At 36.6% G+C, this 16,790-nt stretch overlaps 2 protein-coding genes and 1 pseudogene across 2 annotated transcripts in view; 2 read left to right on the forward strand and 1 right to left on the reverse strand.

Annotated features, from left to right (window-relative positions):
• TMEM167A (transmembrane protein 167A) overlaps window positions 1–16,790 on the forward strand; it is an 857,923-nt gene that overhangs the window by 187,133 nt on the left and 654,000 nt on the right. The gene's annotated exons all lie outside the window — the stretch shown is intronic.
• LOC126957717 (uncharacterized) lies at window positions 9,719–9,814 on the reverse strand (annotated as a pseudogene).
• On the forward strand, window positions 14,951–15,756 carry LOC126956154 (peptidyl-prolyl cis-trans isomerase A-like). The gene has a single exon (XM_050792994.1). It carries the CDS (start codon window positions 14,951–14,953, stop codon window positions 15,494–15,496), a length of 546 nt encoding a protein of 181 aa, XP_050648951.1. The 3' UTR covers window positions 15,497–15,756.

Below are 16,790 nucleotides of genomic sequence, written 5' to 3' on the forward strand. Positions count from 1 at the left end.
TTCCTTGATTCTGAAGACTTCTAAATCATAGGTCGAATTTGTAGTACATAATCCTGGATTTCTCTGGACTTCTTGACAACTTCCTTTTTTTTTTTTTTTTTTCCCCCAAATTCTCCTCCCTCCCCTTAATAGGAATGCTAGATAAAATACAAAAAATAATTCAATAATTGAATAACTTTAGTTTAAGTATGTCCCCAATATTTCACGGGACATACTTATACCAAAAAAATTCTGGTTTTTCTAAAGCTCAATTTTAACTGGATATTCTGTATTTTTTTTAACTAAACCTGGCAACCCTATCCCCTAATTGAAGTTACTATAACTAGAATATGACAAACAACAATTTTTTCATTAAATTTCTGAACACTCCTTCTACAGGTCAGTGAAAAAAGTTACAGATTTTATTTTACTAGTGACATAGACATATTTAAAAGATCTAAATAAAATTGTTGAACTGAAATATATTAATCAAGATGCAAACTTACAGAGCATTTATAACTATGACATTATATACCCTATGCGCTAATAATTATCCTGAGAATGCCATCAATGTATATTCATGATCATGTTTTTTATTCTAGCTAAAATATTTTAAAATAATGTACATATTAGAAAATTAAACTTTCTATATGCTCCATTTTCAAGGCAGCAATAACGATAAAACAAAATAATCATTTTTAAATTAAGGACCACACACTCAGAAAAATATATGTATAATGTACAACAGGTATAAATTCTAACTGCAGAATACCTGAAAGGATCTTGACCCTTGTTAATTACATGTTATGTTGTGGTTGTGCTGCCACCTTGTGACACTTTGAGGTATTACCCAATGTAAAAGTCCAGCTTGACCATTTGGCCAATGTTAACATGATTCCTCATCCTCATATGATTAATATTTTCACTTTATCCAAATTGCTGTATAATTTAATACACAGAAAATAATTTCAAGAATGTAATTCAAATATTTTCTGAGTCTCTCTGCAAATTAGTATATCATTCTTGAGTCAATCACTAAATTATAATTTATTCAGTACTGTCTGAATTTATGTTTTATGGATAAATTTAGTTGTGTCTGTATGTATGTTCAGTTTCCTTGACGTTTCAATCTGAATTTCCCATAGCCTCATGAACTTAACATTTCTAGAACTGAACTCATTATTTTCCTTTGACCAAGCCTAGTTCGTGTCATCTCTCTTTATATATAAAGAAAATAAAATGTATTAGTCAAACCAGAACACTTTCAAGAGTCAAAGGGGATGGCTTACTAACCATGATAACAAAAGGCATAAACAAAGACTGTTCCAAGAAAACTGGTCACTTATATATAATTTAAAAATATTTATAATAGCAATCACCCAAAGTAGAAAATTTGTTGTTCTCAACTACGGGTCCAGGGCAGTGAACTGGAATCTTTACCTCAGATTTTCTTCATTCCTCCTATCTATTCATTCCCTTTCATCTTCACATCTTTCTTTGTTGTCCATCATACTTGCCAGCATTTTCCATGTCCTTGTTCTGTTGTTTGAAAAGGGATCCAACAAACAAAATCTTTTTTTCATGATGAATGTAACTGCCCCCTTCCTCCACACTTGCTCCAATTTTCTGGGAACTGCTAAGAAAAGTAAATATCACCCTGCAGAATGGGACAACTTTAGAACTTTATGGTATTTGATGTCAGCCGGATCTTTCATGCTATATGGCAGTTCTACCATATTTCTTAAATGTCCATTGTTTCTTGAGCTCCCTATAGCAGATGTCCAAGCCTCTCTAATTCACAGTGAAAATAGAAGCCACCCTGTCATTGTCTTACCTAAAATTAACTTCTGATCTGTACCCCCAAAATATTATCTCTTTTTTCCTTTCTGTTAGAATAATTTTTTTTCAAATCTCCTTAACCTCAAAGAGCCCAATGTGGATGTTGCCCCCGAGCTCTGGATCTCATTTCCTCCATTTTTCTTGGAGAAATCTCTGTTTATTAGATCTATTCTCTCTTGTATTGTCAACTTCTCCCACTCTGGTAATTTTTCTTTTTTTCTTCTTTGAGATGGAATCTCACTCTGTCACCCAGACTGGAGTGCTATGGTGTGATCTCGGCTCATTGAAACCTCTGCCTCCTGGGCTCAAGCAGTTTTCCTGTCTCCCCCTGCAGAGTAGCTGGGACTACAGGCGCCTGCCACCACACCCAGCTAATTTCTCTTTTTTAGTAGAGACGGGGTTTTGCCATGTTGGTCAGGCTGGTCTCGAAATCCTGACCTCAGGTCATCCACCCGCCTCTGCTTCCCAAAATGCTGGGATTACAGACGTGAGGCACCACGCTCAGCCTGTTTTTCTTATTGGCATTTCATTATAGTCAAATCTTCTTTATCTTAAAAACATAAACCTTTTCTAATGTCACATACCTTCTATCAATCTTTCTCCTTTTCATGAGAGCCACTTGTTTTTCCTGAACTACCTGTGTTCACTGTCTGTCTCCTCACCCCCATCCTCTCCTCAGCTTACTGTCATGCGCTTTCTCCCACAGCTACTCCACTGAAATGCTCCTCAGTGGGGTCAACAATGATTTTTTTTTTCAGTGCTTTCTTAGTGGTATTTTAATACTGGTGACCATGTTCCCTTCACAACAATCTCTACCCTGGGCTTTGTGACGTCATTCTTTCCTAGATTTCAGGCTTCTTTGGTTACTCTATCTCAGTCTCCATTTCAGGCTTCTAAAGAGAAGTCTACCGGCCTCTTGGCTGATTGTATTCCAATGGCTTCTGCCCAAGATGCTTGTCCCCACCCCACATATCCTCCCTGTGCACTTCCATCTATGCCGATGCATCACACTGCACTCAGCTATGTGCTGGCAACATCCACATCTTTTGATCTATCCAGACTTTTCTCCTGAGTGTCTAAACCACCTCCACTAGCACATCTCACAAATGTGTCAAATTCCACAAGTCCATAAGGAACTCTTTTTCTTTCTCCTGAATTTGAACCACCCCAATTTTATCTAGTTTAGTAAATAGCACCATTTTCTTGGCACTCAGTTTTCAAAAACAGGGACATGGGAGTCATCCTATGGATTCTGTCTCATAAGTATCTCTCTCCATTAGCATAACTCTTGCCTTTCATTATTATCCTTTCTTACTGAATTGCTGCAAATCTCACCCATCAGTCTCTATGTCTCCCATCTTGTTACTTTCTAATTTATTCCCTCACACTTTAGCTAGAGTCACTGTTCTAAAATGTAAATATGAAAATATTTCCCCACTTAAAGTGCTTCAATGTCTTTTCATTGCTGTGACAATTAGGTCCAAATTACTTTAAGTGATTTACAAGGTTCTTAGTGACCTGGCTTGAGCTCTTAGCTGGAAAGCAGCCTCATCTAAAATTACCCAATACAGTATGTTCACTGTCTGGGCGATGGGATCGGTAGAAGCCCAAACCTCAGCATCATGCAGCATACCCTTGCAACAAACCTGCACATGCACTCCCTGAATCTAAAATAAAAATGGAAATTTTGTAAAATAATTAAATTAATTAAATAAAATTACCCAATATACTAGCTAACAGGATTCAATGACCAAAAAAAGCCAAGATAGCAAAACAGAAAATAGAAATAGACCAATAGGAGATGTAAATATTGGACTTTTCAGACATAGGCTTTATGTGATTAATATGTTTAAGAAATAAGATTATTTTTAGGAAAGCATTTTGACTTTTATTTACTGTGTAAAAAGAACGTTTGCCCAATATGAAAATAAGTTAGGCAATACAGAAAAATACAAGCACACTACTTACATATTTAGTTAGTTGAATTCCAGATATCTCTGTGAGTTTAGAGAAATACATGGCTAGGAAGATAAACTGGACTGAGCACGGTGGCTCATGCCTGTAATCCCAGCACTTTGGGAGATCTGGGGTTCAAGACCAGCCTGAACAACATGATGGAACCCGTCTCTGCTAAAAATACAAAATAAAAATTATAGGGCACGGTGGCACATGCCTGTAGTCCCAGCTACTCAGGAGACTGAGGCAGGAGAATAGCTTGAATGTGGGAGGCAAAGGTTGCAGTGAGCTGAGATCATGCCATTGCACTCCAGCTTGGGTGACAGAGACTGTGTCAAAAAAAAAAGAAAGAAGGAAAGAAAGAAAGAAGGAAGGAAGGAAGGAAGGAAGGAAGGAAGGAAGGAAGGAAGGAAGGAAGGAAAGAAAAGACAAAGAAAGAAAGAAAGAAAGAAAGAAAGAAAGAAAGAAAGAAAGAAAGAAAGAAAGAAAGAAAGAAAGAAAGAAAGAAAGAAAGAAAAAGAAAGAAAGAAAGAAAGAAAAGAAGGAAAGAAAGAAAGGAAGAAAGAAAGAAAGAAAAAGAAAGAACTGATAATTTTAGATATTTAATAGAAATGTTTTCATACTCCTCCTGCTGTTTCAAAGTATAAATATTTTTAATGTAACAGAAGGAAGAATATCTACTATGTAACTAGTAGATACTAGTTGAATACTTATTCTAATTTAGAATACTTTTTTTAACTTATATTTTAGGTTCAGGGATACATGTAAAACTTTGTGATATAGGTACTCGTGTCGTGGGGGTTAGTTATACAGATTATTTCATCATCCAGATATTAAGCCTAGTACCTAATTGTTACTTTTTCTTCTCTTTTCCCTCTTCCCAACCTCCACCCTCAACTAGACCCCATTGTCTAATGTTCCCTTCTTATAGTTCATGAGTTCTCATCATTTAGCTCCTACTTATAAGTGAGAACATACAGTATTTGGTTTTCTTTTCCTGTGTTAATTTGCTAAGGATAATGGCCTCCAGCTCCATCCATATTCCAACAGAAGACATGATCTTTTTCTTTTTTATGGCTGCATAATATTCCATGGTGTATATGTATCCCATTTTCTTTATTTAATCTGTCATTAATGGGCATTTAGGTTGATTTCATGTCTTTGCTATTGTCAATAGAGCTGCAGTGAACATACGTGTGCATGTATCTTTATGGTAGAATGATTTTTATTCCTCTGAGTATATACCCAGTACTGGGATTGCTGGGTGGAATGATAGTTCTGGTTTAGCTCTCTGAGGAGTCATCATACTGCTTTCCACAATGTTTGAACTAACTTACACTCCCGCCAACAGTGTATAAGTGTTCCCTTTCCTCCACAACCACACCAGCATTTCTGACTTCTTAATGATAGCCATTCTGATTGTGTGAGATGGTATCTCATTGTAGTTTTGATTTGCATTTCTGTAACAACCAGTGATATTGAGCTTTTTAACATATGTTTGTTGGCCCCATGTATGCCTTCTTTGGAAAAGTCTGTTCATGTCCTTTGCCCACTTTTAAATGGGATTGTTTGTTTTTCTCTTGTAAATTTGCTTAAGTTCTTACAGATGTACAGTTTGCAAACATTTCCTCCCATTCTGTAGGTTGTTTGCTCTGTTGACAGTTTATTTTTCTGTGCAGAAGCTCTTAAGTTTAAATGGATCCCATTTGTCAAATTTTGCTTTTGTTGTGATTGCTTTTGGTGTCTTTGTCATGATATCTTTGCCCGTTCCTGTTTCCAGGATGGTATTGCCTTGATTATCTTTCAAGGTTTTTACAGTTTTTAGTTTTACATTTAAGTCTTTAATTAATCTTGAGTTGATTTTTGTATATGGCTTAAGGAAGAGATCCAGCTTCAATCTTCTGCATATCACTAGCCAGTTATCCCAGCACCACTTGTATAGGGAGTCTTTTACCCATTGCTTGTTTTTGTCAGCTTTGTCAAAGATCAGATGGTCTTAGGTGGGTGGTCTTGTTTGGGGACTTTCTATCCTGTTCCACTGGGTTATGTGCCTGTTTTTGTACCAATACTTTGCTGTTTTGGTTACTGTAGCCCTGTAGTGTAGTTTGAAGGTGGGTGATGTGATGCTTCCAGCTTTCTTGTTTTTCCTTAAGACTGCCTTAGCTATTTGGACTCTTTTTTGGTTCCATATGAATTTTAAAATAGTTTTTTCTAGTTCTGTGAAGAACGTCACTGGTAGTTTGATAGGAATAGCATTGAATCTGTACATTGCTTTGGGCACTAGGTCATTTTAATGATATTGATTCTTCCTATCCATAAGCATGGGGGGGATATTTTTCTATTTGTTTGTGTATTCTCTGATTTCTTTGAGCAGTGTCTTGTAATCCTCACTGTAGAAATCTTTAACCTCCCTGGTTAGTCATATTCCTAGGTACTTTATTCTTTTTGTGACAATTTTGAATGGGATTGTGTTTCTGATTTGGCTCTTGGCTTGGCTCCTGGTGGTGTATAGGAATGCTAGTGATTTTTGTGTGTTTATTTTGTATCCTGAAACTTTGCTGAAGTTATCAGCTGAAGGAGTTTTTGAGCCAGGACTATAGGGTTTTCTAGATATAGAATGTCATCTGCAAACATAAATAATTTGACTTCCTCTCTTCCTATTTGAATTCCCTTTATTTCTTTCTCTTGCTTGATTGCTGTGGCTAGGACTTCCAACACTATGTTAAATAAAAGTGGTGAGAGAGGGCATCCTTGTTTTGTGCTGGTGTTTAAAGGGAATGCTTCCAGCTTTTGCCCATTCAGTATAATGTGGGCTGTAGGTTTGTCATAGATGGTTCTTAATATTTTGAGGTATGTTCCCTCAATACCTAGTTTATTGAGAGTTTTTAACATGAGGCGATGTGGAAATTTATTGAAAGGCTTTTCTGCATCTATTGAGATAATCATGTGGGTTTTGTCTTTAGTTCTGTTTATGTGATGAATCACATTTATTGATTTGTATATGTTGAACCAACCTTGAATCGTGGGGATAAAGCCTACTCTTGAACATGATGGATTAGCTTTTCATGTGCTGCTAGATTCCGTTTTCAAGTATTTTGTTAGGGATTTTTGCATCAATGTTCACCAAGGACATTGGCCTGAAGTTTTTTGACGTTGTTGTGTCTGTCAGGTTTTGGTATCAGGATGATGCTGGCCTCATAGAATGAATTGGGGAGGAGTCCCTCCTTATCGATTTTTTGGAATGGTACAAGCTCTTTCTTGTACATCTGGTGGAATTTCGCTGTGAATCCATCTGGCTCTGGGTTTTTTTTTTTTTTTTTTTTTTTTTTTTTTGGTTGGTAGGCTGTTTATTACTGATTCAATTTCAGAGCCTGTTTTTGGTCTTTTCAGGGAATCCGTTTCTTCCAGGTTTAGTCCTAGGAGGGTGCATGTTTCCAGAAATGTATCCATCTTTTCTAGGTTTTCTAGGTTGTGTGCATAGAGGTGTTCATAGTAGTTTCTGATGGTTGTTTTTATTAATATTTCTATGGAGCCAGTGGTAACATCCTCTTTGACATTTCTAATTATGTTTATTTGGATATTCTCTCTTTTCTTCTTTATTAGCCTAGCTAGCAGTCTATCGTATTAATTTTTTCAAAAAATCAACTCCTAGATTTATTGATCTTTTGAGTGTTTTTCTGTGTTTCAGTTTCCTTCAGTTTAGCTCTGATTTTGATTGTTTTTTGTCTTCTGCTAGCTTTGGGGTTGATTTATTCTTGCTTCCCTAATTCTTTCAGTTATGATGTTAGTCATTAATTTGAAATCTTTCTAACTTTTTGATGTGAGCAATTAGTACTATGACTTTCCCTCTTAACACTGCCTTAGCTGTGTCCCAGAAATTCTGGTATGTTATGTCTTTGTTCTCATTAGTTTCAAATAACTTCATGATTTTTGCCTTTTATGCATTATTTACCCAAAAGTCATTCAGAAGCATGTTGTTTAATTTCCATATAACTGCATGGTTTTGAGCAATTTGCTTGCTTTCTTTCTTTCTTTTTTTTTTTTTTTTTTTTTTTTTTTTTTGGCGGAGTTTCACTCTTGTCACCCAGGCTGGAGTGTAATGGCGCAATCTCGGCTCACTGCAATCTCCGCCTCCCAGGTTCAAGTGATTCTCCTGCCTCAGCCTCCCAAGTAGCTGGATTACAGGTGCGTGCCACCATGCCCAGCTAATTTTTGTATTTTTAGTAGAGACAGAGTTTTGTCATGTTGGCCAGGCTGGTCTCGAACTCCTGACCTCATGTAATCCACCTGCCTCCGCCTCCCAAAGTGCCAGGATGACAGACGTGAGCCACTGCGTCTGGCCAAGCAATTTTCTTAGTTTTGATTTCTTTATTTATTGCAGTATGGTCTGAGAGTGTGTTTGGTATGATTTTGGTTCTTTTGCATTTGCTGAGCATTGTTTTATGTCTAATTATTGGCTGAGTTTTAGAATGTGCCATTCGTCGATGAGAAAAAAATGTATATTCTGTTGTTTCGGATGGACAGTTCTGTAGAGGTCTATCAGATCCATTTGGTCCAATGTTGAGTTCAGATCCTAAGTATCTTTGTTAATTTTCTGCCTTGACAATCTGTCTTAATACTGTCAGAGGAATGTTGAACTGTCCCATTTAATTACTGTGTTGGAGTCTTATGTCTCTTTGCAGGTCTCTAAGAATTTGCTTTATTAATCTGGGCGCTCCTATGTTGGGTGCATATATATTTAGGATAGTCAGCTCTTCTTGGTGAATTGAACACCTTATATTATGTAATGCCCTTCTTTGTTAGTTTCTGATCTTTGTTAGTTTAAAGTCTGTTTGTCTGAAATTAGGATTGCAACTCCTGCTTTTTTCTGTTTTCCATTTGCTTGGTAGATTTTCTTCCATCCCTTTATTTTGAGCCTATGAGTGTCCTTACATGTGAGATATCTCTCTTGAAGGCAGTATACTATTGGGTCTTGCTTTTTAATCTAGTTTGCCACTCTGTGCCTTTTAAGTGAGAAATTTATCCCATTTACATTCAAGGTTTGTATTGATTTATGTGGATTTGATCCTGTCATGTTGTTAGCTGGTTGTTACCCTGACTTGTTTGTGTGGTTGCTTTATAGCGTCACTTGCCTATATATTTAAGTGTGCTGTTGTATTAGCTAGTAGCAGTCTTCCCTTGCCATATTTAGTGCTCCTTTCAAGATCTCTTGTAAGACAGATCTGGTGGCAACGAACTCCCTAAACATTTGCATATCTGAAAAGGATCTTATTTCTTCTTCACTTAGGAAGCTTAGTTCAGCTGGACATAAAATTCTTGCTTGAAGTGGGTGTGTGTGTGGTTTTTTTTTGTTTTGTTTTGTTTTTTTTTTTTTTTTTTTGAGACTGTTGAATATAGGCACCCCAATCTCTTCTGGCTTGTAAGGTTTCTGCTGAGAGGTCTGCTGTTAGTATGATGGGCTTCCCTTTTCTAGGTGACCTGCCGTTTCTTTCTAGTTGCCTTTAACACTCTTTTTTTTCATTTCCATCTTGGAAAATCTGATGATTATGTGTCTTTAGGATGTTCTTCTTGTGTAGAAACTTGCAGGGGTTCTCTGTATTTCCTGAAGTTAACTGTGGCCTCTCTGAGCCTTTCCCAAAACTTGCCAGAAAGGCCAACAGTCAACTTCAGGAAATACAGAGACCCCCCACCAGATTCTAGGATGATATCCTGAAATCTGCTTTCCAAGTTGTTGGCTTTCTCCCCGTCCCTTTCAGGAATGTCAATGATTTGTAGATTTAGTTCTTTTACGTAATCTCGTACTTCTTGGAGGTTTTGTTCATTCTTCTTCACTCTTTTTTCTTTGTACGTCCTCATAAGTCTGACTGTCTTATTTCAGAGAGCCAGTGTTCAAGTTCTGAGAATCTTCCCTCAGCTTGGTCTATTATGCTGATAATACTTATGAAAAAATACAGATCACTTTACTAATTTGTATGTCATCCTTGTGCAGGGGCCATGCTAATCATTCCAATTTTAGTGTGTGTGCTACTTAAGCAAGCACAGAAATTAGATATTAAAATAGAGAATTTTTTAAAAGAACTGGAAACTACAAAAAAAATCATTCAAATTGGAAATTCTAGAATTAAAAACAATGTAATGACTAAAATTAAAAACTCAATACATGAGTTTAGGAAAGTTTAGAAACATTGAGGAGATGATTAGTAAACTGGAAAATAGGTCTGACAAAAATAACCAGGCTAAAATCGGAGAGAAAAATGAAACTTCCAGGAGCAGGGGCTAGTGGTAGTAACAGACATGTGAGATACAGAAACAGGCATCTCAGAAGGAGTAAACGCAAATGGGGCAGAAAAAATATTTTAGAAATAACGTCTGTGGCTGTCCAACAAGTCACAGATTCAAGAAGCACTACAATGCCCCAATAGAATAAACACCAAAGCCCGGGCGCGGTGGCTCATGCCTGTAATCCCAGCACTTTGGGAGGCCGAGGCGGGTGGATCACAAGGTCAGGAGATCGAGACCATCGTGGCTAACAGGGTGAAACCCCATATCTACTAAAAATACAAAAAATTAGCCGGGCGCGGTGGCAGGCGCCTGTGGTCCCAGCTACTGGGGAGGCTGAGGCAGGAGAATGGCGTGAACCCGGGAGGCGGAGCTTGCAGTGAGCCGAGATCCCGCCACTGCACTCCAGCCTGGGCGACAGGGCAAGACTCCGTCTCAAAAAAAAAAAAGAAAAAAAGAAAATTAGCTAGTTGGAAAATTTCCTTTTCTTACCACTTTAAGAAATGCCAAAAATCAGTGGGCTGGGTAACCCTTACCTTCGTGGCCTGCTTTCTCTGAAAGACCAAACTCTTCAAGCCTAGAGGGATTATCGGTGTGCCTCTCTCCCTGAAGAGGCTGCGCTGAGATAAATTTTAGTGGGGACTCAGTTCCTGCAATCTTTTGCAGATGCTGTACAATCTTATTGCTAACAAGACAAAATTCTGGAAGCAGTTTGAGATGTTCATATCCATCTTTATCACTATCTAGTGTTATTTTAAATTATAAAACGAAAAATGATGACTGAAAAGTTTATAATTTATGTAGGATATTTGACAATGTTATCTCTATTTTTTAAGCCGTGAAAGGCAGGCCTTGGCAACCAAAGTAAATGCCAAATTTATCACAAAGATTCAAATCATTAAAATCTCTCAGGATATCTGACTTCTCTTCCCAAACATTTATGCAATTATACTGCTCTAATTCTGAGCCCATACACTTCTCTCAAGCAGGAATCCCTTATCATTTCATCCCTCCCACCTGAAACATGGCTCATGCTCTCATCATTAATGTAACACTTCCTTCAGGAAACCTTGTATTGTACCACTAGCTGCAATTAATCACCTCTTTCTCAGTTCTCTCTTAACATTTTATGTGTACCTCCCTTACTTCATATAGTTGTTTTTTGTTTGTTTTTGTTTGTTTGTTTGTTTTGAGTTGAAGTCTCTCTCTGTCGCCCATGGTGTAGTACAATGGAGCGATCTTGGCTTACCGTAACCTCCGTCTTCTGGGTTCAAGCAATTCTCCTGCCTCAGCCTCCCAAGCAGCTGGGACCACAACATCTGGCTAATTTTTGTATTTTTAGTAGAGACAGGGTTTCACCATGTTGGCCAGGCTAGTCTTGATCTCCTGACCTCAAGTGATCCTCCCGCCTCAGCCTCCTAAATTCCTGGGATTACAGACTTGAGCCACTGTGCCCAGCCTCATATAGTTTTTTATGTGTTGAATATAATCAATTGTTGAAATGTCTTTTAGTTATTAGTTTTCTTTTAGTTATTAGTTTATAGTGTCTTTGTTAATGGTTTGTTTTATCCATCTTTACATCCTTCAAAATTCTGAGCTGAAAGGTCAGATTTTAAATTATAGAGATCAAAGGACCAAATGTGTTCCAAACCTCCTACTCTCAAATCCCTTGTGTAATACGATAGACAGATGTTTGTTGATCTGCCTAAACACCTGCGGTGGCAGAAAGCACTGTGTATTTCACAGGGCAATTCATTTCACTTTTAGATGACTTATTAGGAAATTCTTCCTGACATTGTGCAAAATTTGATTTTTTAACTTCCACCCACTTGGTCTAATTTTGCCTTGTGAAGCTACACGAAATAAGTTTAATAGCTTTTCCATATTTGGGCCATTTATTTCTAAATGCAAAGGATTATGATTTTCCTGTAAAATTTTGTTATTTTGGTCACATCATTCCAAATTTTGCAGATGGTTCTATTCTAGCTCTCAAGTCACATTGCAATTAGTCTAGTATTAGCTTTACTACCCATATACAGGCTTTGAGCCTTGAAACTATAAGACTAAAAGGAAAACTTTTGCTTATATTAGTATCTCTTGAAAGTAAACCTCTTGACTGATAGTGTAACAGAATTAGAGAAATTAATAAGATAATGTCCTTGTCACTGGAAAGGTCTCCTTTTATTAAACTAATAGCTAGTGCACGAGAGAAATGCAAAATAAATGTTAATGCAGAGTTCAAAAACTTTATTTTGAAAATAGAAGGCATTAATCACCTGCACTATTTTACTGTGTCCTAATTTCATTTCATATGGTTACTATGTCAAATTAATTTTCAGAGAGCAGAATGAGAGGAGCTTTGTGCCATCATTCACTATCTGCATCCTTAAACTGATATATCACAGCAAAAATTGAAACCTAGCTTAGTCTAATAGTCATTATGAATGGGAGTACATTAGTCGCCCAAAAGTAAAACAAAATAGTTTGAAGGGAGAGTTTGAGACATAAACATTTAAAGGAAAATACCAATTTACTGTAATTGGTATAAAGCAAAATGTGACCTTAATTTATATTACTATATATTCTTGGCAAATTTTTCTCCTCCTTTGCAAAATTTTCTCCTTTCTCTATTCCTCCTTGCCTACACCAGGATGACAGCGTCCATGGTGAGGATGAGAGGTGAACAGTATGTGACTCCTGCGTAATAATATTCTAAATTTTGAATGGTGATGGATATTGCTATAAACCAGTAATTGTCACCTCAAACTGATGCATGGGAAAAGGGTCCTTCAAGCATGACACATTGGCAATAATTGGAATTCCATGCTTTTCTCTTAAAAAAAAATCTTTATTTGTATGCAGTATCAGAGTAGATACGTGTAATTTTTGTTGCAGTGGAGGTGGTTTTTTTTTTTTTTTTTTTTTTTTTTCTGAGATGGAGTCTCACCCTGTCACCCAGGCTGGAGTGCAGTGGCACAGTCATGACTCACTACAACCTCCACCTTTCCTCAGCCTCCCGAGTAGCTGGGACTACAGGCATGAGCCACCATACCTAGTTAATTTTTGTATTTTTAATAGAGACGGGTTTTCACCATGTTGGCCAGGATGGTGTTGATCTCTTGACCTCATGATCTGCCCACCTCGGCCTCCCACAGTGCTGGGCTTACAGGTGTGAAGGCGTAGTTTTTAAATAAAACAATTGTTTCAGTTTGCCAGCAGGAAGCATTTCCGTACTCTGCTCTCAATGTTAAAGTAGAAGTGTAGCTTGCTTCATGCTCCTATTATTATCAATAGTGTAATTGGTTGTTAAGCTTATTTTCAGAAACTATGGGGCAGGATTGATTTAATATTCAATATATCAGAAATCAGGTATTTCTTTGTGTACACATTTCATTTATGTAGCAGAATGTTCCCATGAATCACAAATCTGAATTTTTGGCATATTGGTGAAGAGGACAGAAAAGTTAGATTTAAATGGGTGGTAAAACATTTTTTATCATCTGGGCTCTGATACACAATTGGAAAAACATGTACGCATACATAAAATGCCTCAGTATATTGACTGTGGAGTTTAGATCTTAACATAATTATATTCATGCTCTGGGGAACATTTACACCTTTTGATTAAAGATCTCTCAGTAGCAGAGCAGTTTTCTAACTAGCCCGCAGGATTTCTGCTAGAAGTAAAATAGTGGCATGCTGGGCCTTGGTGATTTACAATCTAAACTGTACACTTCTTTCTGAAGGACACCTTTGCTGGAAGGCATCATTCAGAGCAAGCAGCCACTATGTACATTGCCCTAATAAAGTAGAGTCACTGTATAGTTTTAACAAACATTTTGGACACATTTGAGAAAAATAGTCTCCTTCAATAGTTGTTTGATGGTAAAGTATACTGCATTTATTTATATACATATTTTACGTTTGGCTCTTTACATTCTCAAAGCCTCTTCATTTAATGTACTCTTTGTATGACAAAGTTCATTTTTTACTGCCTTAGCACTTTTTTTCATCAATGGTTAATAATTTATACACAACAGTGAATTTGATGTTTCATATCTTATATACTAAATGGGAATTTAAAACACATTTAATAAGTTTTTTAAAAATTTAAAATAGTATATTCTCTGCTAAAAATATTATATTTCTACTTAATTGAAAAATGCTGCTCTTTAAATAGAATTGAGTATCATGTATAAGATATTGTATTAGAAGAATTTTGGAGAAACCTTTTATATCCATGCTGATGAAGTTCAAATTCATTTCACTTATTTTAGAGATTGTACTGTGGAGTCAAGTAGACCTGAATTTAAATTCTAATTAAGATTTTTACTGTGTATCAGTTCTGCAAATTACTTAAGCCCTGAGTTTTATTATCCATTATAAAATAGAATTTTTGATAATATTTGCATCATAGTGTTTGTAGTCAAGATACTATATATGTAAAACCAAGATAATAGATGTAAAGCACCATAGAAAGTAATGAACAATTGGTAGCTATTTATATTATTTTCATAAACTACTACTAGGGGAACTATAGGTGGATTTCTTATAATAGTAATGGCAGAAGAATTCATTAAAGAAAACACTGATAGATTTAGTTCTATAAATGTTCATTAATTCTAGACATAAAAACTATAAATCAAAATAAAGGGAAATTTTTTAAACATATGCCACAGAAAAAGAAGCAGTATCTTTAATATGCAAAGAGTTTTTAAAAATCAATAGCAGATTTTTGACAGGAGTACCAAGAAAATTCAATGAGGAAAGTATACTGCTTACAAAGCAGAAAAAGAAAAGAAACAAATAACATACAATGGAGTTCCAGTATGTCTGGCAGCAGACTTCTCAGTGGAAACCTGAGATGCTGGGATAAGTAGATAGCCACAGACATAGAATGAAGTTGGACCCTACCTCACATTATAAACAAAAATTCGGCCGCTTTGCAGACGCTGCCGCCCAGGAAAGTCCCCTAATACTAGCCATGGTCAACCCTACCATGTTCAACATTGCCGTCGATGGCGAGCCCTTGGGCCGCGTCCCCTTCGAGCTGTTTGCAGACAAGGTTCCAAAGACAGCAGAAAATTTTCGTGCTCTGAGCACTGGAGAGAAAGGATTTGGTTATAAGGGTTCCTGCTTTCACAGAATTATTCCAGGGCTTATGTGTCAGGGTGGTGACTTCACACGCCATAATGGCACTGGTGGCAAGTCCATCTATGGGGAGAAATTTGAAGATGAGAACTTCATCCTAAAGCATACAGGTCCTGGCATCTTGTCCATGGCAAATGCTGGACCCAACACAAATGGTTCCCAGTTTTTCATCTGCACTGCCAAGACTGAGTGGTTGGATGGCAAGCATGTGGTCTTTGGCAAAGTGAAAGAAGGCATGAATATTGTGGAGGCCACGGAGCGCTTTGGGTCCAGGAATGGCAAGACCAGCTAGAAGATCACCATTGCTGACTGTGGACGACTCGAATAAGTTTGACTTGTATTTTATCTTAACCACCAGACCATTCCTTCTGTAGCTCAGGAGAGCACCCCTCCAACCCATTTGCTCGCAGTATCCTACAATCTTTGTGCTCTTGCTGCAGTTCCCTTTGGGTTCCATGTTTTCCTTGTTCTCTCCCATGCCTAGCTGGATTGCAGAGTTAAGTTTATGATTATGAAATAAAAACTAAATAACAATTGAAAAAAATAAATAAACAAAAATTCATTCAAAATAGATTGAAGACTAAATATAAAAACTAAAACAATAAAACTTTTGAAGACAACATAAGTGTAAATATTAATGACCTTTGATTAAGCAGTGGTTTCCTAGATATGACGCCAAAAGCCAAGCAACCAAAGTTATATTAATAAATGAGGCCTCATTAGTACTTCAAAGGACAATATCAAGAAAATAAAAAGACATCCCAAAAGATTGGGAGAAAAATGTTTGCAAATCACATGCTAATATGTACCCAGAATATATAAAAAATTCTAATTCAACAATTAAAAATAAACAGCCCAATTGAAAAATGGACAAAAGATCAGAATAGATATTTCTTCCAAAGAGATGTACAAATGGCCAATTATCACATCAAAAGACAGTCAACATCATTAGTCATTAGGGAAATACTAATCATACCTCAAATGAGATATCACTTCATACCCACTGGGATGGCTATAATGAAAAAGGCAGACAATAATAAGTGTCAGTGAGGATGTGGAGAGTGGAGAAGTTGGAACCCTCATGCATGGTTGCAGGAACATAAAATAGTGCAGTGCTTTGGAAAACAGTTTGGCAGTTTCTCAAAGAGTTCAACATATAGTTACCGTATTCCATTGCTAGGTAGATAATGCCCAGAATTAAAAAGTATGTTCATACAAAAACTTGTGCATGGATATTAATAGCAGCATTATTCATTAAAGCCCAAAAGTGGATATAACCCAATTGTCCATCAACTGATGAATGGATAAATAAAATGTGGTACCTATATAGATGGAATGGAAGAGTATTCACTCATAAAAAGAATGAAGTACTGATACTTGCTACAGAATGAACATTGAAAACATTATGCTAAGTGAAAGAAGCCAGGCATAAAAGGACCGCAAATTATATGATTCAATTTACATCAATCAATACATCTGTCTCTATGAATTTGCCTATTCTAGATGATTTGTTGGATCATCTAGAATAGATTCATTGAATCATCTAGAATATTCATTGAATCATTAAATTTGTTTAAATCATTAAA

The sequence above is a fragment of the Macaca thibetana genome, chromosome 6 (assembly GCF_024542745.1).
Source record: "Macaca thibetana thibetana isolate TM-01 chromosome 6, ASM2454274v1, whole genome shotgun sequence".
In the NCBI taxonomy this organism is placed as follows: Eukaryota; Metazoa; Chordata; class Mammalia; order Primates; family Cercopithecidae; genus Macaca; species Macaca thibetana.

What these genes read in the sequence shown, in the direction of transcription:
- LOC126956154 (XM_050792994.1), top strand. Translation starts at nt 14,951, where the DNA reads ATGAAGTTGGACCCTACCTCACATTATAAACAAAAATTCGGCCGCTTT.